The sequence below is a fragment of the Tachysurus fulvidraco genome, chromosome 12 (genome assembly GCF_022655615.1).
Source record: "Tachysurus fulvidraco isolate hzauxx_2018 chromosome 12, HZAU_PFXX_2.0, whole genome shotgun sequence".
Lineage (NCBI taxonomy): Eukaryota > Metazoa > Chordata > Actinopteri > Siluriformes > Bagridae > Tachysurus > Tachysurus fulvidraco.
In genome coordinates this window covers 26,593,882-26,616,429 of record NC_062529.1, presented here as the reverse complement: position 1 = coordinate 26,616,429, position 22,548 = coordinate 26,593,882, and the positions used below count along the sequence as shown (strand labels likewise).

At 46.7% G+C, this 22,548-nt stretch overlaps 1 protein-coding gene across 4 annotated transcripts in view; it reads left to right on the top strand.

The window, feature by feature from the left end:
• The first annotated feature begins 3,117 nt into the window (after nt 1-3,117).
• Nucleotides 3,118-22,548, top strand: part of birc6 (baculoviral IAP repeat containing 6) — a 94,430-nt gene continuing 74,999 nt past the window's right edge. For 3 of the 4 annotated variants that reach the window (XM_047821486.1, XM_047821485.1, XM_047821484.1), the window contains exons 1-14: nt 3,119-3,508; nt 9,782-9,963; nt 12,573-12,710; nt 14,683-14,876; nt 15,214-15,325; nt 16,668-16,750; nt 16,837-17,059; nt 17,642-17,811; nt 18,036-18,094; nt 18,975-20,441; nt 20,903-21,052; nt 21,158-21,383; nt 21,487-21,647; nt 22,523-22,548. The exon at nt 22,523-22,548 is cut by the window's right edge and continues 130 nt beyond it. In XM_047821486.1, coding sequence (XP_047677442.1) covers nt 3,298-3,508; nt 9,782-9,963; nt 12,573-12,710; nt 14,683-14,876; nt 15,214-15,325; nt 16,668-16,750; nt 16,837-17,059; nt 17,642-17,811; nt 18,036-18,094; nt 18,975-20,441; nt 20,903-21,052; nt 21,158-21,383; nt 21,487-21,647; nt 22,523-22,548 — 3,402 coding nt within the window. In that variant the 5' untranslated portion in view covers nt 3,119-3,297. Of the gene's footprint in view, nt 3,509-9,781; nt 9,964-12,572; nt 12,711-14,682; nt 14,877-15,213; nt 15,326-16,667; nt 16,751-16,836; nt 17,060-17,641; nt 17,812-18,035; nt 18,095-18,974; nt 20,442-20,902; nt 21,053-21,157; nt 21,384-21,486; nt 21,648-22,522 lie in introns of all 4 variants that reach the window. The other variant, XM_047821487.1, reaches the window with a different exon arrangement.

Here is a 22,548-nt window from a genome sequence, read left to right as displayed (position 1 = left end):
AACATTCCTGACACTCTTCTGTCACACACACACACAACACTCCTGACACTCTTCTGTCACACACACACACACACACACACACACACACACACACACACACACAACATTCCTGACACAAACCTACTCCAACTCACCTGGACCTGTTTCTTCACCTTATTTCCCCAAATCTACAGACATCACTGTTTAGTGAGATGCCGGTGTGACTTCATCTGTCAATCTGTCCATCACCATAACAAACAACAAGGCACTCTTTCTGGTCATGAAGCCAAACTGCTGCTCACAAATATTCATTTCTTTTCGTATCCCAGCTTCCATTACTCCTCCCATAGCTTCCTTGTGTCTCAGTAACTTTATACCTCTGGAGCTGCTACAACTCTGCACATCGCCCTTGTTAAAGATCGGCACTAGAACACTTCTCCATTCCTCAGACGTCTTCTCACTCTCTAAAATCCTGTTAAACAATCGAGATAGAAACTGCACTGCTGTCTCTCCGAGACACTTCCACGCCTCCGCAGGTACGTCATCTGGACCAACATCCGTTTCACCCTTGACTCCTTCCTCACCTCATCCTTTATAATCTTTCCTATTTCCTGCTCTACAATATTCACCTCTTCCTCCTGTCTTTCCCTCTCATTCTCATCTCATCTTTTCCTCATTCATCAGCTCCTCAGAATATTCCTTCCATCTTCTCAGCACACTCTCCTCACCTGTCAGCACCTTTTCATCTCTATCTTTTATATCTGTTGTAGTTCACATCTCTATCTCTCTGTCTCACTAAGTCTTTCTCACCTTTCCTCATGTCTGTTCATTGTATGCTTTCTGTTTGGTCTTTCTCATGTCCATCTTCACTCTGTGCTGTGATTTCTTGGTATCTTGTCTATTTTCTTCAGCCCTTTCTAAGTCCCACTTCTTTTTAGTTAGCCTGTTCCTCTGAATGCTGTCCTGTACTTCCTCGTTCCACCACCATGTTCCCTTATCTTCGTTTCCCCTTCCAGATGACACACCTTGCTCCCTCTTACCTGTCTCTCTGATCACTTCTGCTGTAGTTTCCCAGTCATCTGGAATCAACTACCGCCATTTCCATCCGCTTAGCAAAATCCACCACCATCTGTCCTTCTAGGTTCCTTTCCATAACACCAAACCTGCCCATCACCTCCTCATCACCTCCTCATCACCTCTGTTCCCCTCACCAACATGCCTGTTGAAGTCTGCTCCAATCACTACTCTCTCCCATCTGTGAAGACTCTCCATCACCTCATCTAACTCACTCCAGAATCTCTCCTTCTCTTCTAACACACAGCCTACTTGTGGAGTATAACCACTGACCACATTCAGCATCACCCCTTTAATTTCTGACTACAAACTGATGACCCAGTCTGACGCTCTTTAAGCTCTAACACATTGCTCACACACTCATCCTTCTCTACCCCATTTCTCTTCCTATCCACACCATAATAAAACAGATCGTATCCCCCTCCAATACTACGTGCTTTGCTCTCCTTTCACCAGGTCTCCTGCACACACACACTATATCTACCTTCTTTCTCTCCATCATGTCCACCAGCTCTCTACCTTTCCCTGTCATTGTATAAACATTAATAGTCCTTATTCTCAGACCTGTACTCCTGCCTTTCTCTCCTCTCTCTGTGCCTATGAACCCTCCTCTCCTTCCTCCACCAACAGTAGCCCAGTTTCCACCCTGTAGGACGACAGTGCCGGTGGCAGATGACTCGCATGTTTACATTTTGCATGTTTTATGCTGGATGCCCTTCCTGACGCAACCCTCTCTATTTATCTGGGCTCAGAAATCACTGGATTGCAACCCCTGTGGCTAGATTAATAATAATAATAATAATAATAATAATAATAATAATAATAATAATAATAATAACAATAATATGATTATTAATATTATTGTTATTATTATTAGTATAATTATTATTATTGTTGTTATTAATAACAATAATAATAGTAATGAGTAATAATAAAAGTAATAATATGAGTCATATGAATAATAATAATAATAATAATAATAATAATAATAATAATAATAATAATAATAACAATAATGGGTGGCACGGTGGCTTAGTGGTTAGCACGTTCGCCTCACACCTTGTTGGGGGTTCGATTCCCGCCTCCACCTTGTGTGTGTGGAGTTTGCATGTTCTCCCCGTGCCTCGGGGGTTTCCTCCGGGTACTCCTTTTTCCTCCCCCAATCCAAAGACATGCATGGTAGGTTGATTGGCATCTCTGGAAAATTGTCCGTAGTGTGTGTGTGTGTGAGTGAATGAGAGTGTGTGTGTGCCCTGTGATGGGTTGGCACTCCGTCCAGGGTGTATCCTGCCTCGATGCCCGATGACGCCTGAGATAGGCACAGGCTCCCCGTGACCAGAGAAGTTCGGATAAGCGGTAGAATAGTAATGAGTAATATTAATAATAATAATAACAACAATAATAATATTATTATTAAGAAGAATATTAATGATAATAATGAGTAATAATAATAATAATAATAATAATAATAATAATAATAATAATAATAATAATAATAATAATAGTAATAATAATAAGTATTAATCCAGTTGTAGTGAAGTTGAAAATGAATGCTGGTGAAGCTCATGAGTGTTTACTCAAGAGGAGGGAAAGAAAGTGTCTATCTATCATTATGGACAATCAACTCATCTATCTATCTATCTATCTATCTATCTATCTATCTATCTATCTATCTATCTATCTATCTATCTATCTATCTATCTATCAGTCCAAGTCAATGTTAAATGAATGGATTCTATATAACATATAACAGCTGTGTGGTGTTTTTGTTCTTGTTTAACTCCAAACTTTTCAATTCTACTTTTCTAGTCAAAAAAATGATGAATGTAGTTTTTATAAAGTAAATATGCAGATGTAAACGTATGTAAACAGAGTTAATTAGAGTTACTTAGTTAATTAGACAAAACCTCGTTTGTACGATTTATTTAAAAAAAAAAACAGTAAGAAAGTCAGTTGCAGAAGATTAACGATTTTATTTTCTTTTTAATGAACTATTTTATATGTAAGGGAGGGGGTGGGGTGAGAGAGGGGAGGGGGGTGAGAGAGAGAGGGAGGAGGAGGAGACAGTAGCCAAGCCGCTGAGGGAGGAGGGAGAGCGGAGAACAGAGCAGAGCCACTAAGGTTCTGTCCAGCGATACTTTTTGTTAAATATTTAGCTTTATTTTTATACTTTTAAAGCCCCGTTAGTGTCAGCGGCCCTGCGTCAGTGTGTCAGGGGGACGGTGACAGGCTTTTAAAGGGAAAATGGCCGCGGCGGGCGCTGCGGCCTGCGGCGCTACCGAATCCTCGGAATGGATTTTGGTCACCGACGGGCGGCTGCGCTGCGACGAGGAGGGCCTACGGAGCCTCTCCTACCACCCGTCCCTCAACGCCATCCTGGCCGTGACCAGCCGCGGAAGTATCAAAGTGATCGACGGCACTTCCGGAGCCATATTACAGGCGTCCGTGCTTCATGGTGAGATCCGTGTTATTTTACACAGCTGAAGTTCATCTGGGGCCTTTTTCTTCTTGTGGCGTTAGCTTACATGCTAAACAAGCTAACACCTCGCCGAGTGCAGCCCGATGTGAGCCGTATCCCAATCGGCGCAGTGCTGAAGCTCCAGTACACTACGTAGGGCACAGTGGGCGTGGTTTATCTCGGACTCCACACAGCACACTACGAAGGGATCGCGCGGGTTATTGGAACACAGCCCGCTTGGGCTAGTTAGCATGCTAGCAAACTTGGTCATGACACCAACACGAGTCGTTTATAAAAATCACATCTATAAAGTGGTTGTTTTTTGCAGTGACCTTCGTTCTTATTTGTTTATTGTAAATAAAATGAACAAAAGGGCGGTTGACAGTCTGTTAGCAGGCTTATGTTCGGTTTAGCTCGTTATACTTCCCATCTTTTCCCGACAAATTCGCCTTTCGCTTTCTGATAGGTTAAAAAAATTCGCGTTGTTCTTTGATTGGTTGGGCTTCCACTGAGTGTAGAATGCGAGCCAATCCGAGAGCACGAAGGCGGGATTTTAGCACAGTTTAGCTAACGCCGTGTCATGAATATTTATACACTATTAAATGTGTAGAACTCTGAGTTTATTACAGCTTACTGTTAGCTGTGATTAGTGTCACCGATTAACGCTTATTTATCGAACATAAACATGGCCGTCATTTACAACTATCATAAAAATAAACAAATAGAATAACCAACATTCTAATTACATTATAATTAGATTCTAATTAGAATAATCATATGGAATGTCCTGACAAGTTAGATAATAATGCTGTAGTTCGTTGGCCAGAGTTATGTTAGTGTCAGCTTGTGTAGGGTGTGTAGGGGTAACATGTAGGGTGTGTGGGGGTAACGTGTAGGGTGTGTGGGGGCAACGTGTAGGGTGTGTAAGGGTAACGTGTAGGGTGTGTGGGGGTAACGTGTAGGGTGTGTGGGGGTAACATGTAGGGTGTGTAGGGGTAACGTGTAGGGTGTGTGGGGGTAACATGTAGGGTGTGTAGGGGTAACGTGTAGGGTGTGTGGGGGTAACATGTAGGGTGTGTAGGGGTAACGTGTAGGGTGTGTAGGGGTAACATGTAGGGTGTGTAGGGGTAACGTGTAGGGTGTGTAGGGGTAACATGTAGGGTGTGTAGGGGTAACGTGTAGGGTGTGTAGGGGCAACGTGTAGGGTGTGTAGGGGCAACGTGTAGGGTGTGTAGGGGTAACGTGTAGGGTGTGTAGGGGCAACGTGTAGGGGCAACGTGTAGGGTGTGTAGGGGCAACGTGCAGGGTGTGTAGGGGCAACGTGCAGGGTGTGTAGGGGCAACGTGCAGGGTGTCTAGGGGCAACGTGTAGGGTGTCTAGGGGCAACATGTACAGATTGTACAGATTGTTACTTTACTGTTAATGCTCATGGCCTTGTGAACATTAACACCCAAACGCGGCGAATCCGACGTGTACGTGCGGCTCCGTGTAATCCGTATAAACGGAGGTTACGATGGAGAAACTTAACATTATTTTATCATTAACACAGAAAAAAGTTAGCCTTAGCATGTAGCTACCTGCTATCATGTGTGCTGATAATGTATCATATTGTGGTAAAGTAAAAGTGTATTAAACTTTAGTATACTTAAGGTATGTTATCAAACATTAGCCCCGCCCCTAGCCCCGCCCACAGCCCCTGACACAAGCAGTTCTTAAGTCTAGACCTGCAACGTTTTGGTGCTACTTAAGAACCACTTTTCTTGGTTCAGAGCCGGTGCTTTGGCTGTCGAAAAAGAAAGAACTGGTTCTAATTAGGCTCCGAACTGCCTCGGGGGTATAGGGGCAACATGTACAGATTGGGTCCGTTATCGCAATAATAGAGAGGAAGCATAAATATAAGAAACATTGGATGGAATTGTACACTAATGTGGCATAAGTCAGTGTGATGTTCAGTACAGCACTTTATATCCACTTTATAACCTAAATACACTGACATTAACCTGCTAGTGCTGTTTGTTCATGTGTCCTGAAGGACTGCAATGTTCCAGAATTCACTTCATGTTAAAGGTGAGGTCTCCGTTGTTTGTAAGCCAATGTTGACATATAAAATCACCAAAACAAACACGCCCCTAACCCAAACGAGTCCCACCCCTGTATCGATAGCTCCGCCCACACATACGTACATAACACAGGCGACTAACAGAAAGAAACGTGCTTTATCATAGCTGAAGGGAAGAACAATACGATTGTAGATAAACAAACAAGCAAAAATGCCACACAAGCATAATGATGTAAAGGACAAAGGCATATATTAGTTCTGTGTAACAAAGCAAAACCAACGTTACTCACCTATCGAGAAGGAAAAAAGCGCCTCGGCGTCTTAAGTAAAGTCGGCCACATATTCACAGGTTGGAGTTTCCTGAGTCGATAACTCCTGAGCTAAACGCTGTTACTACACAAAACGCGGTTGTAGCTGCCTCTCTACATTACTACGATAGAAAAGAGGTGTTATTTGTGTAGTAACAGCGTTTAGCTCAGGAGTTATTGACTCGGGAAACTCCAACCTGTGAATATGTGGCCAACTTCCTGCTCCTTCAGTTCTCTCCAGCGCTGGAAAGCTGATCCTATATTAACACGTCCTACTTCTTGTCCTTATCGCAAGTCTTTCTTCTCTTTCTTTCTTTGTTTTTATCCTTCATGTCGGTGTTAAAACCGCTTTCTGCTAACGTCACACACGCGCACTGAACACTCTCTCTGCCCATATCGACAGGACACGCCCCCTTCTGCTCATTGGCTACACGTTTGTTTTGTTTTTGTTTAGTTTGTCGTCCCGACTCAGTTTTCTGAAGCGTTTCCCAAACAACGGAGACCGCACCTTTAATAGAGAGAATGAAGAGTAGTAGTATTAGTTGGTGGCTCTGTGTCTTCTGGCCATTGTTGTGTGCTTCTCATCAGCACTTATGAAGAACATCTGTGTGACATTGAGATAAGACGGTAGCTTGATGAATCATGATGAATGTTCTGGTTTGTTTAGATTAAAGTGAATATTTGATGGTCACGTTGCACGACAGCATCTTTATTTCATCGCTTGTACAGATTATTAGTCGTTCAATAAGAGCAAAAGTAATGGCACCCTATAAGAGAAGACGTGTGCTGTGCTGCTTTTTTTTTAATTTTCTGCCTGGTTTTTGTTCTGTTCTGTTCACGTAACCTAAATTCGCTTCGTTTTGTAAAAGTCGTGGTTTAGTTTGTCCACAAAAACATTTACACACAACTTCACTCTCGACTGTGGAGGCTAGATCAGAACTGCTTGCAAACAAGTGCCCTAGAAGAAGTAGTGAGTATGATGGGAACAGTATGCTCAAACTGATATATTAACCAGGACAGAAAGTGTGTTGAGTGATGGGTTTGTTCTACACAGGGAACCGTGGTGACGATCCGTCAGCATCCACCAGCTCTTCTGTGGATGGGCTTGTTAGGCATAAAGGTATTTAATAGAGGAGCTCAGATCAGATCAGCAGGTCACATGTCTGAGTCTCGGAGGGCGTCTTTATATAAATGTCATAAAGCTTTCTGTCTCAGTCTTTACAACTACACATGAAAATGTTCTCCTTTTGTCAGTGTTGAGTTCTTTCTAAAGTGTTCAGCTGTAAAACAAAAGAGAAAATAAAACTGTTTCGTGACCTTGCGTAAGAAATATAAAACCGACATCAGAGGGAAAACCCATCGGGGACATGCTGTTAGAGGGAATTAATCAGTGGTGTTAGTGTGTGTGTGTGTGTGTGTGTGTGTGAGAGAGAGAAGAATGCCAAGCGTTATTATATTTATACTCAGAAGTGGGTGTGGCTCAGTGTAAATCAACGCCGCACTGCAGACCATCAGGTTTTCTGAATGCACACAGAACCTTCCAAAATTGTGTGTGAGAGAGAGAGAGAGAGAAGGATTGAGGGAGGGAGGGAGGGAGAGATAATCAATAGTGTGAGATGTGAGAGAAGCGGTGTGTCAGGGGTTATTAAAGGTCGCCTCTTTCCTGGTGGAGTCTCATTCAGCTCCTTGTCGTTTGTTTGACTTCTGCAGCCCTCCATCAGTCTCAGAGGTGTTCAGCTGTGTGTGTAGTTCATGTAGGCTTTGAAGGATCTGAGAAGGCAGATGGTTTGGAGATACCTCACGACCCTTATTCCCCAGTTTGAGCAGCAGAAACAGTTTCTTCTCTCATTTCATGGCTTCTTGGTGTGATGTAGATACACACCTGAGTGTCCAGAACAGTAACCTGTTAGAGAAGCTCTGCTTTTACAGAGAAGTCACACGCCATGATGGTGGTGATGATGAAGCTCCTGAGTTTCTGTAGTGACACCAGGCTTCTCATTAAAGACTGTGGGACAAGAGGAGGAGGAGGAGGAGAAGAGGAAGAGGAGTTGCTTTCATGAGTCCTGACTGTTGCTTTATTTTTGAGAAATTATTAAAATCTGTTGTGTATTATTTTTGTTTACAGTAGTACACACGCACACTCACACTCGCATCACTACACACACACACTCGCATCACTACACACACACTCGCATCACTACACACACACTCGCATCACTACACACACACTCGCATCACTACACACACACTCGCATCACTACACACACACACACACACACACACTCACATCACTACACACACACACACTCACATCACTACACACACACACACTCACATCACTACACACACACACACTCACATCACTACACACACACACACACTCACATCACTACACACACACACTCACATCACTACACACACACACTCACATCACTACACACACACACACACACTCACATCACTACGCGCACACACTCACATCACTACACACACGCACACACTCACATCACTACACACACACACACTCACATCACCACACACACACACTCGCATCACTACACACACACGCACACACACTCACATCACTACACACACTCACACACTCGCATCACTACAAACACACACTCGCATCATTACAAACACACACACATACACACTCGCATCACTACACACACACACACACACTCGAATCACTACACACACACACACTCGCATCACTACACACACACACACACTCGCATCACTACACACACACACACACTCGCGTCACTACACACACACACACACTCGTGTCACTACACACACACGCGCACTCGCGTCACTACACACACACGCGCACTCGCATCACTACACACACACGCACTCGCATCACTACACACACACTCGCATCACTACACACACACACACACTCGCATCACTACACACACACACACACGCATCACTACACACACACACACACACACACACTCGCATCACTGCACACACTCGCATCACTACACACACGCACACACTCGCATCACTACACGCACACACTCGCATCACTACACACACACACACACACACACACACACACACACACTCGCATCACTACACACACACACTCGCATCACCTCACATACGCATCACTACACACACACACTCGCATCACTACACACACACTCGCATTCGCATCACTACACACACACTCGCATCACTACACACACACACACACACACACACTCTCTCTCTCATCACTACAGACACACTCTCATCACTACACACACCCACACACACTTGCATCACTAAACACACACACACTCGCATCACTACACACACACACACACACACACACTTTCATCACTACACACACAGTCTCATCACTACACACACCCACACTCACTCGCATCACTAAACACACACACACACTCGCATCACTACACACACACACTCGCATCACTACACACACACACACACTTGCATCACTACACACACACACACTCGCATCATTACACACACACGCACACACACTCACATCACTACACACACACACACACACACATGTGTTATGTGGGCCCTCATGTTAATAACCTTTTAGCATTATTACTAACGCTGCTTTAATTTGTAGGCAAAATAAATGTCTTGAAGTTTATGGTGTTGAATCGTCTCCTGACGCCCGTGTTGAGAATCGTCTGGTGCGGTGACTTTAGTACACGGGGTCATGTCTACGCTGCACACTAGTGCTGTTTGGTTTTTGTAGGTTCTCCATGATTCAGGAACAGGATTCACAGGAACCAGTGAAAGAACCTGCAGAAATAAGCAAATACATGATTAATAATGTTAATGTTTATTGCATGTTACTGACTGTGTGTGTGTGTGTGTGTGTGTGTGTGTGTGTGTGTGTGTGTGTGCGTGCTCTCTCCACAGCGAAGCCTGGAGGCCGTGTGAGGTGTCAGTACTTCCCAGTGGTGGATAAGGTTCTGTTTGTGGATGATTACGCAGTGGGATGCAGGAAAGACCTGAACGGAATTCTGCTCCTCGACACGGCTCTGCAGGCTCCTGTGGACAAACCGGAGGACATGGTCCAGCTGGAGCTCCCGGTCACGGAGGTGAGTGAGCCATAAGCTTCTGGGAAGTCTTGGGTATTGTTAAAACACACACACACACACCTGTCAATCATTCCCAACTTACATGCTGATTGGCTCATGTTTGTGTGGAGAAGACTAAACTTCTGGTGTGTTTGTGAGGCAGAACCTATTCTGGTGTGTTTGTGAGGCAGAACCTATTCTGGTGTGTTTGTGAGGCAGAACCTATTCTGGTGTGTTTGTGAGGCAGAATGTATTCTGGTGTGTTTGTGAGGCAGAATGTATTCTGGTGTGTTTGTGAGGCAGAACGTATTCTGGTGTGAGGTGTGTTTGTGAGGCAGAACGGATTCTGGTGTGTGTGGTGATGCCTGTGTGTGTGTGTGGTGATGCCTGTGTGTGTGTGTGGTGATGCCTGTGTGTGTGTGTGGTGATGCCTGTGTGTGTGTGTGGTGATGCCTGTGTGTGTGTGTGGTGATGCCTGTGTGTGTGTGTGGTGATGCCTGTGTGTGTGTGTGGTGATGCCTGTGTGTGTGTGTGGTGATGCCTGTGTGTGTGTGTGGTGATGCCTGTGTGTGTGTGTGGTGATGCCTGTGTGTGTGTGTGGTGATGCCTGTGTGTGTGTGTGGTGATGCCTGTGTGTGTGTGTGGTGATGCCTGTGTGTGTGTGTGGTGATGCCTGTGTGTGTGTGTGGTGATGCCTGTGTGTGTGTGTGGTGATGCCTGTGTGTGTGTGTGGTGATGCCTGTGTGTGTGTGTGGTGATGCCTGTGTGTGTGTGTGGTGATGCCTGTGTGTGTGTGTGGTGATGCCTGTGTGTGTGTGTGGTGATGCCTGTGTGTGTGTGTGGTGATGCCTGTGTGTGTGTGTGGTGATGCCTGTGTGTGTGTGTGGTGATGCCTGTGTGTGTGTGTGGTGATGCCTGTGTGTGTGTGTGGTGATGCCTGTGTGTGTGTGTGGTGATGCCTGTGTGTGTGTGTGGTGATGCCTGTGTGTGTGTGTGGTGATGCCTGTGTGTGTGTGTGGTGATGCCTGTGTGTGTGTGTGGTGATGCCTGTGTGTGTGTGTGGTGATGCCTGTGTGTGTGTGTGGTGATGCCTGTGTGTGTGTGTGGTGATGCCTGTGTGTGGTGGTGTGTGGTGATGCCTGTGTGTGGTGATGCCTGGTGATGCCTGTGTGTGGTGATGCCTGGTGATGCCTGTGTGTGTGTGTGTGGTGATGCCTGTGTGTGTGTGTGTGGTGATGCCTGTGTGTGTGTGTGTGGTGATGCCTGTGTGTGTGTGTGTGGTGATGCCTGTGTGTGTGTGTGTGTGTCGTGCTGCCAGTGTGTGTGTGTGTGTGTCGTGCTGCCAGTGTGTGTGTGTGTGTGTGTGTGTCGTGCTGCCAGTGTGTGTGTGTGTGTGTGTGTCGTGCTGCCAGTGTGTGTGTGTGTGTGTGTCGTGCTGCCAGTGTGTGTGTTTGTGTGTCGTGCTGCCAGTGTGTGTGTTTGTGTGTCGTGCTGCCAGTGTGTGTGTTTGTGTCGTGCTGCCAGTTTTTTTTGTTTGTGTGTCGTGCTGCCAGTGTGTGTGTTTGTGTGTAGTGATGCCAGTGTGTGTGTTTGTGTGTAGTGATGCCAGTGTGTGTGTTTGTGTGTAGTGATGCCAGTGTGTGTAGTGATGCCAGTGTGTGTAGTGATGCCAGTGTGTGTAGTGATGCCTGTGTGTGTAGTGATGCCTGTGTGTGTAGTGATGCCTGTGTGTGTAGTGATGCCTGTGTGTGTAGTGATGCCTGTGTGTGTAGTGATGCCTGTGTGTGTAGTGATGCCTGTGTGTGTGTGTGTGTGTGTGTGTGTGTACTGATGCCTGTGTGTGTGTGTGTGTACTGATGCCGGTGTGTGTGTGTAGTGATGTGTGTGTGTGTTTGTACTGATGTGGATCAGCAGGAGGTTACAGTCACATGACTGAGCCACAGTAATGCAGACAGACAGGTTGGGTATTGTTTGTATTCTACAGGGTTGATGTGAGGTATTCACCACTCCCTGTCTGTGTGTGTGTGTCTGTCTGCCTGTCTGTCTGTCTGCCTGTCTGTCTGTCTGCGTGCCTGTCTGTCTGTCTGCCTGTCTGTCTGTGTGTGTGTCTGCCTGTCTGCCTGCCTGTCTGTCTGCCTGCCTGTCTGCGTGCCTGCCTGTCTGCGTGCCTGCCTGTCTGCGTGCCTGTCTGTCTGCGTGCCTGTCTGTCTGCGTGCCTGTCTGCCTGCCTGTCTGTCTGTCTGTCTGTCTGCGTGCCTGTCTGTCTGTCTGCCTGTCTGCCTGCCTGCCTGTCTGCCTGCCTTTCTGCCTGTCTGTCTTTCTGCCTGTCTGTCTGTCTGTCTCACATTATTCCTTCATTATAATCTCTCCACATGTCTCATAGCAATAATTCTAATGTCTTCATCAAATATGTTTTATATGGTGTGTAACTAAATATGAAGAAGAACCCATACACTCAGCTCCAGGGGCAGAAATAAAAGCCCCCTTGTTTAAAAAAAAAAGAGAGAGAGAAATCTAATCTGTAACTGAAGTGAATTTAATCTTCTGTTTGTTATAAATTATTTATTTAGTTATCAATTTAAATCTAAATACTAAAATCGTGTGTGTGTGTGTGTGTGTGTGTGTCCCAGGCTCAGCAGATGCTGTACGCGTGTCTGGAGAAGGTGGACATTTCGAACACAGAGGGTTATGATCTCTTCCTCACACAGCTGAAAGAAGGCCTGAAAAATACCTCACACGAGACGGCAGCCAATCACAAAGTGGCCAAGGTCTGACACCCGGCGCTCTACACACACACACACACACACACACACACACACACACACACACACACACACAGCACTCTACACACACACACACACACAGCACTCTACACACACACACACACACACACGCCACTCTACACACACACACACACACGCCACTCTACACACACACACACACGCACACGCCACTCTACACACACACACGCCACTCTACACACACACACGCCACTCTACACACACACACACACGCCACTCTACACACACACACGCCACTCTACACACACACACGCCACTCTACACACACACACGCCACACAACACACACACACACACACACACACACACACACACACACACACACACACACACACACACACACACACACACACACACACACACGCCACTCTACACGCCACTCTACACACACACATACACAGCACTCTACACACACACACACACACAGCACTCTATACACACACACACACACACAAACACACACACACGCCACTCTACACACACACACACGCCACTCTACACACACACACACGCCACTCTACACGCCACTCTACACACACACATACACAGCACTCTACACACACACACACACACACACAGCACTCTATACACACACACACACACACACACACACACAGCACTCTACACACACACACACACACACGCAGCACTCTACACACACACAGAGCACTCTACACAGCACTCTACACACACACACACACACACACAGCACTCTACACACACACAGCACTCTACACACACACACTCACAGACCCAGCACTCTAGACACATACACACACACACAGAGCACTCTATACACACACAGCACTCTAGAGACACACACACACACCCGGCACTCTAGACACACACATGCCCATCTTGTACCCTAGACACACACATGCCCATCTTGTACTCTAGACACACACACGCCCACCTTGTACCCTAGACACACACACGCCCACCTTGTACCCTAGACACACACACGCCCACCTTGTACCCTAGACACACACATGCCCACCCAGCGCTCTAGACACACACACGCCCACCTTGTACCCTAGACACACACATGCCCACCCCGCGCTCTAGACACACCCACCCGGTGCTGTAGACACACACACACACACACACACACCCACCCGGCGCTCTAGACACACACACCCACCCGGTGCTCTAGACACACACACACACCTGGTGCTGTTGACACACACACACACCCACCCGGTGCTCTAGACACACACACCCACCCGGTGCTCTAGACACACACACCCACCCGGTGCTCTAGACACACACACCTGGTGCTGTTGACACACACACACACACACACCCGGCACTGTAGACACACATGCCCACCTTGCGCTCTAGACACACACCCGGCGCTCACCTGGATTCTGATTATTTTCTAGATCGTTTAATGTCAAGGGGGCGGGGCTTAGATCATGTGAAAGTGATGTGTAACATTCTGTACACATATAACACACATACACACCCAGTAATACACACAATTATAACTGGAATGCTTTACTAAATAAGTTCAAGCATTCCAGACAGTGTGTGTGCGTGCGTTTGTATGTGTGCGCGTGCGTGTGTGTGTGTGTGCGCGCACGTGTGTGTGCGCGTGCATGTGCCCTGCTATATTAATTATTCATGTTTTTTCAGCTCTGTTCTAATACTCAGTTCTGCTTTGGATATAGTTTTGGTTCCAGTGCACCATAATTGCTCTCACACACACACACACACACACACACACACACACACACACACACACACACACATCGTTTTGTGTGTCAGCAAATTTGAGTTTCCTTAAGTGCAGTTTTTCAGCTTTCTAAATCATCCACATTAAAGTTTGATATGTACACACCAGACTGCAGCGTACACACACAGCCACGTCTCTCTCTCGCTCACACACACACACACAGACACACACACACTCACTCTCTCTCTCTCTCTCTCTCTCCCAGTGGGCGACGGTAACGTTCCATCTGCCCCACCACGTGTTGAGGCTGGTTGCGAGTGCCATAGTAAATGAACTGAAGAAGCTGAACCAGAACATCGCTGCCCTGTCTGTTGCCTCCTCTGTCATGGACAGACTCTCCTACCTCTTACCCAGCGCCAGGCCGGAGCTCGGGGTCGGCCCGGGACGCTCAGTAGACAGGTTAGTAACTGTGTATGAACACTGAAAATGTGCAGGGTGCTGAGTGGTACGGCTTCAGGGGGCCAATAGAGTTAAAGATAGAATTGTACAAGGATTAACTCAGTTTAATTTAACACTGCAGTAAATAGTAATAAATAATCATTTTTATCACAATTATAAAGAGACACAAATAAAAGTCCATGACACAAATTTGTTCCAGTTTACATTATATCTGTAGTTCTGTAATCTCTCTAAGTTAATAAGACAACATGCAGCAGAAGCTCCTGTGTAACATGAGGATATATAAAGCTGCTGTTGGACAGTGTGGACGTTCACGTGGACGTGTGTTTGTATTCAGGTCTTTAATGTACAGCGAGGCGAACAGGAGAGAGACGTTCACATCGTGGCCTCACGCTGGGTACAGGTGGGCTCAACCGGACCCCATGGCCCAGGCCGGCTTCTACCATCAGGTATGTCCTGCACTCATCGTCTCACCATCATCTCAGGAAGGTGTAGGTTGTGTTTGTTGTCCCGTCCAGCTCCAGTCTTCCTGTGTGACTGGTTAAGGACGTGCAGGGAGCTGCTTTTGGTTTTGGTTTAGACGCCCGTGGGAATCCCCGGCCGAACGATCTCTGATTCTGAATGCCAAAGAGTCTGAATCGGGGCGGTTACCACGGAGACACCCGTCCTCCTTCAGATCGTGTGTCCTGTCGTCATGCCGACGGAGCCCGGGGAGGGCGAGGAGAATGGCCAGCTCTGTTTTAGCAGATATAAAAGATATAAAGGGTGATTCCTCACTAAGGGAGAGACGCTCCATCTCCACTCCTAACAGCTCTGTGCTTTAGTCCCCCTCCTGTTGGGTTATGTTTGGTATCATTTAGGTCAAGTCCCATTTTTGTGTTGTTTTGGTTCATTTCTGTGCTAACAAACTTATTAAATAATAAAAGATGCAAAACGCGTCACAATGAGAGTATGAGCTGCTCAGGCACACGCACACACACACGCACACACACAGACAGACACACACACAGACACAGACACACACACATACAGCCAGACACACACACAGACACACACAGACACACACAGCAATGTTTATTTATTAAAGAATGACACCTTGTACTGTTCAATTATTTACACTACATCGAACATGTGTGTGTTCTTACTCTCTTTAACACAGTAATTAACAGTTGTTCCCTCACCATCTCTCTCTCTCTGTCTGTCTGTCTCTCCCTCCCTCTCTCTCTCCCTCTCTCTGTCTGTCTCTCTCTCTCTGTCTCTCTGTCTGTCCCCCCCCCCCTCTCTCTCTGTCTGTCTCTGTCTGTCTCCCCCTCTCTCTCTCTGTCTCCCTGTCTGTCTCTCTGTCTCCCTCTCTCTCTGTCTCTGTCTCTCTGTCTCTCTCTGTCTCCCTCTGTCTGTCTCCCTCTCTCTCTCTCTCTCTCTCTCTCTCTCTCTCTCTCTCTCTCTCTCTCACACACACACACACACACACACACACACACACACACACACACACACACACACACACACACACACACACACACGTGTTACTGAGAGACTGAACAGAGGAGAGAACACAGTGTTACAGCTTTACCTTTACCCCAATGAGCTTTTACTATAGAAACACAAATATAATAGAGGAAATGAGTTAATATGAACTTTGGACCAATCAGAATGTGTCTTTGTGCTGCTCTGTGGTGACGGACGCCGTTTATACTTTACGGGATGTTTATGTGCACGTTTGTCTAAACCTACAGAAGACATTCAGAAGATGTAATGAAGCTGCTTTGTTTTTCCTCTTGTCCTGGACAGCCTGCGTCTACAGGTGACGACCGAGCCATGTGCTTCACCTGCAGTGTGTGTCTGGTCTGCTGGGAGCCGACCGATGAGCCGTGGTGGGGTTTCATACACACTCACACACGCTAACATGCTAACAGGAGATAAAAAGCTCATTATCATGTTAAATCCGGTGTGTCCTCAGGTCCGAGCATGAGCGCCACTCGCCCAACTGCCCCTTCGTCAAGGGAGAACACACCCAAAACGTCCCTCTGTCCGTCACTCTGGCCACCAGCCCCGCCCAGTTCCCCAGCTCCGACTGCTCCGATAAGATCTCCTGCTACGGCTTTGGCAGCTGCCCACACTTTCTCGCCACGGCAACCAAGAGGGGAAAGATCTGCGTGTGGGACGTGTCCAAGCTCATGAAGGTAGAACAGAGACGTCTCTTAGATCCAACACCACACACCTGAGCCGCGTTATTAAAGTCCAGCATATTCTGAATTATACTCGGTATTTACATTATATTCATGATGTATTTAATACAGTTGGTTTTGCTTTATGTAAGATTTGCTTTTACACAAATAACAGATTTTCAAATTAACTGATAGAAAAAAAACATCTGTAATAGTAAAAATCAGGATTATCTTCTTCTGGTGTGTGTGTGTGTGTGTGTGTGAGGGTGTGAGTGTGTGAGAGGGCTCATTAATAATAATAACCCTATAGGGCACAGAGTTATTACCAAAAGTTATTATCTCAGAATGTTTAAATACTACTGTCACTCTCTGCTTATTGTGTGTGTGTGTGTGTATGCGTGTGTGTGTATTTGTGTATGCGTGTGTGTGTGTTTGTACGTGTGTGTATGCATGTGTTTGTATGTGTGTGTGTGTGTCTGTCTGTGGATTTTTGTATGTTTGTGTGTGTCTGTGTGTGTGTGTGTGCATCTGTGTGTCTGTTTGTCTGTGTGTGTGTTTGTGTGTGTGCGTGTGTTTTGTATGTTTGTGTGTGTGTAGGTGCACTTAAAGTTTGAGGTGAACCCGTATGACCCGGCCATCCTCAGGCAGCTGATCCTGTCAGGAAGTGAACAGCAGAGTGTGTCTGGTTGTGAGTCCCGCAGACCCACACTGGCCTGGTTAGAGGACACGTCCAGCTGCTCAGACATCCCCAAACTGGAGGGGGACAGGTGACACAATTCTACACACCTTCTACACACCTTCTACACACCTTCTGCTTTAAACAACAGTCACAATAACAACAAAGGGAGATTGTGTGTATTCAGGCTGATTTCCTGACTGGATTATAGAGCAAACATGAATGAGCTCTGAGGAGGCAGGAGAGTGTAAATAACCCACTTCTGCCCCAGAGATGTTACACTCAACATTACGCTTTCTTTTTCCTTTGTCACAGTGATGATCAGCTGGAGGACTCGGACAGTGAAGACCAGTCGAGATCCGAGTCTGTCACAGGTACAGAACAGTCACTAACCTGCAGGATGTAGTGGTGGGATTTAGGGGCTTTTTACACCCGGTCACTTCCTGCGTTTTCTGTGATCCGATATCTACCCGAGGGTAAAAAGACCAGGTCTAAATGTCCTCAGAAACGACGGATATAAACCCGATGGTACAAACCCCTTCAGGAGGTGGTAAATGAATGTGGTTGTTCAAGCCACATACGTCAGCGCTGTACTCCTCCCAAACGGAACTACGTCACTCGCAGGTGATCTTTCACCCAGGCGTCTCGTCGGGGCTTAAAACGCGCTGCTGCCTCCAGCGAAAACGCAGCAAACAGTAAACACTGTTTTTTGTAGCATAAACGTCGTAACCGGTTTTTACGTCTTCTTTTTGATCGTGTTCTAAAAAACGGCAGACACCAAAGTGTGTTCTGTTACAGTTACCGCGGAAATGAGGGCAAATATATTAGCATTGTGGGCGGGAGCAGAAAGATCGGATCGATATCCGAGTCGCCGAGACGCGTTTATGTGGCCTGATGTAAACGGGACAGTTTTAACAGATCAGATAGCTATCGGATCAGAGACGACACAGGAAGTGACCGGGGGTAAAAAGGCCCTCAGATGTTTATCTCTTTGTGTTTTAAAATGATTTTAATATTTAAGGCATTTTTTTTTATTAGTTTATTTTTTTTAATTCACGTTCCTGATGTCGATCTGTTATTATTATGATTTATTTTTCTCATTTATGTCAGTTTAAGGAGTTTAAGGAGATACATTAATTTCATATTCAAGATGTTTTTATAGTTAAATAATATTTTTTTTCATTTGGAAAATAAATAATTTATATATTGTGTGTGTGTGTGTGTGTGTGTGTGTGTGTGTGTTTACCCCCTCAGGGCCACTGGGTCCGAAGGAGAACATGGAGGTGAGTGTGGGTGTGACGGCTCTGAGTGTCCTTCAGCAGCCCGAGAAGCTCCAGTGGGAGGTTGTAGCCAGCGTTCTGGAGGACACCGTTAAAGATCTGGAGGAACTGGGAGCAAACCCTCCTCATGCTCTCGGCCCATCAAAAGTGGACAAACCCGTGAAGGACAAACCCACGGAGCAGCACAACATTCCCTTTCCCTGCTTGCTGGCCGGAGGTTTATTGAGCTACCGTTCAGCGGCCAGTTCTCCCATCATGGCCCCGTCTCAATCCCATCGCCCCATGGAAAACCCCCTAAGGACTCCCACTCCGGCCCCTGAGGGCCTTTCACCCGATCAAGGGCCAATGGAGATCGAAACTTGCACCTTCCCCTCTGATCTGGGTTCTCCGGGTACACTGGTGCGCCGGACGCTCCCGGTTCTCCTCCTCTACAGCATCAAGGAGGCGGACGAGAAGTCCCCCGGAAAAGTTTTCTCCCAAATGAACAATCTGATGGGGAAAGGGCTTCATGAGGAAGGCTTCACTGTTCCTCAGATCATTGAGATGGAGTTCGATACGCATGAGCAGCTTCTGCTCCAGGACCCACCCGTCACCTACATCCAGCAGTTTGCAGACGCGGCGGTCACGTTAGACGGCGACAAGTGGAATATTCCGAGACCTGGTACGTTAGTGCAGTGTCTCCGCCTCCCTAAATCCCTAGAGGACGAGAACCTTTACGTGGACTCCATCACTCCCTGTAGCGACGGCGCTCACTTGCTTGTCGTCCTGCAGCCTTTCTCTGTTGAATCGCTCAATGCTATTAACCAAGTGGAGGCGCTGAACACGTTAAATCGTCTGCATTCGGCTCTGTGTAGAACCCGGAAAGGCCAGACGATGGCTAACGGGCATCAGGGACACGCCAGCACTTCACAGAGCCAAACGCCGCTCATCCTGCCTCCGTTAGAGCAGCTGGAGCAGCCGCACTCCTCCAGGCCACTCGGGGGTAGCGGAGGAGGAGGAGGAGGGTATTTGGCGCTGTATAAACTGAACTACTCCACGCGCATCGTCACACTCGAGGAGGAACCCGTGAAGGTACAGCAGATCCGAGATCCGAGAGACTCCATCACGTCGCTGCTCCTGCTCCCGCCAGACGTGCTGGACGCGAGGGAGGACGACGCAGAAGACACGTCTAAGGAGTCCACTCCCATGGGTGTGAAAAATGGTGCCGGGTTGGGAATTCCTGCTCCGGCGGGATCGGGGAAGGAAAAGAGGTCTGACGTGACCGGACTAGGCCATTTGGTGGTCACTACACAAGCGGGATACGTGATGATCCTGGACCTGTCCACTCTGGAGGTGCTGGCCAAAGTGGAACCGTCTAAGAAAGAAGGGGTGGAAGAGGCAGATCCCTTCGTCTCCATCACTTACTGCTCGGGCACGGATCGCCTGTGTGCCTGCACCAGAGGTAATCGGTCTTATAGGCTGGGGGCAGGAGTGTTCATCACATCTTTACTGAAAACCTCTCTACATTTCAGCTTCTTCAAACTATATTAAGATTAATTACTTTTTGGGAGGAAAGTGTGTGTTATTGCATCATAAGGGTCATTTGAATATGCAAATGAGGGCTGTACAGAAAAGAGGTGTGTTGTGTGGGTTTGGGGGTGTTGTGGGGTATCTGGGTTATTCTGAAGAGGGCAATTATTATGTGTAGTCTTTCTCTCTCTCTCTCTCTCTCACACACACACACACACACACATACACACGCACACACACAGTTTCCTGTGCTGTAAACATGCTGATTACGCAGTAATCCAGTGTCCATCTGTAAGTTTTAATGTATTAATATTTGTGTAGAACTTTCTCGTGAACATTTTGTGCGAGTTCAGCGTGTCTGACGTTTACAACTAAACATTTCTCCTCTGTAAGGTGGAGAGCTTCATTTCCTTCAAATTGGAGGTGTGTGTGACGATATCGATGATGCCGACATTTTTGTCGACGGCCCCGTTGCTAAAGGGGTCGAACAGCTACTGGAGGGAACAAAACCCTCGTCTAATCCATCGAGTCCTGGTATAACAGGTACAGTAGTGTTACACACACACACACACACACACACTCACTCATTCACCTGGGGACAGGAACAAGCCGTCAGGATACAGCAGTGTCATTTGTGTGTGTGTTTAGGAGTTGACCTCCTGGTGGAGCAGCCCCTGAGCGTGGAGACGTTGTCCTCGCTGGTGGAGTTGACACGCTTTGAAACGTTAACGCCGCGCTTCTCTGCCACGGTGCCGCCTTGCTGGGTGGAGGTGCAGCAGGAGCAGCAGCAGAGACGCCACCCCCAACACCTACACCAACAACACCATGGGGACGCCGCACAGCACACGCGCACCTGGAAACTGCAGAGTGACAGGTACACACACACACACACACACACACACACACACACTTGTACATAATCAGCATTATTAGCCTATAAGATCCCCCTCATTAACCGTGTTTTGCCCCGATTTCAGCACCAGCTGGGACGAGCACGTGTTCGAGCTGGTCCTGCCCAAAGCCTGCATGGTCGGTCATGTGGACTTCAAGTTTGTACTGAACGCCAGTATCACCAACATTCCTCAGATTCAGGTCACGCTGCTGAAGAATAAAGCGCCTGGCCTCGGGAAGGGCAGCGGTGAGGACGAGACCCTGTGGCTGTGGTGTTATATTATACAGTGGTGTGAAAAAGTCTTGGCACCCTTCCTGATATTTTTTTTGCATTTTTGTCACACTTTAATGTTTCAGATCATCAAACAAATTTAACTATTAGTCAAAGTTAACACAAGTAAACACGACATGCAGTTTTTATCATGAACAGTAAACAAAACCCGCGTGGCCCTGTGTGAAAAAGTGTTAGCCCCCTAAACCTAATAACCGGTTGGGCCACCGTTAGCAGCAAGAACTGCAACCGAGTGTTAGTGATAACTTGCAGTGAGTGTGTTACAGCTGAGGTCCACTCGTCTTTACAGACGTAATGCAGCCACATTGGAGGGTTTCTGACCATGAAACACCTTTTTAAGGTCCTGCCACAGCGTCTCAGTAGGGTTCAGGTCAGGACTTGGACTCGGCCACTCCAAGGTCTTCATTTTGTTTTCCTTCAGCCGTTCAGAGGTGGACTTGATGGTGTGTTTTGGATCATTGTCCCGCAGCAGTTTAAGGGGGGGGGGGCAATACTTTTTCACACAGGGCCATATGGGTTTAGATTTTGTTTTCTGTTAATAATAAAAACCTTCATGTAAAAACTGCTTGTCATGTTTACTTGTGTTATCTTTGACTAATAGTTCAATTTGTTTGATGATCTGAAACATTAAAGTGTGACACAGGTGCAAAAAAAAAAAAAAATCAGGAAGGGTGCCAAGACTTTTTCACACCACTGTATATATGATGTATAACTTTTAATATATAATATATATATAATAGAAACAGAAGTGAGAGATTAAACTAATGATGAAAGCTTACAGACTTTTAGATGTTTGATGATCTTTAATAACGTGTGTTTGTCACACACAGAGTCAGCAGTAGATCGTCAGATCGTC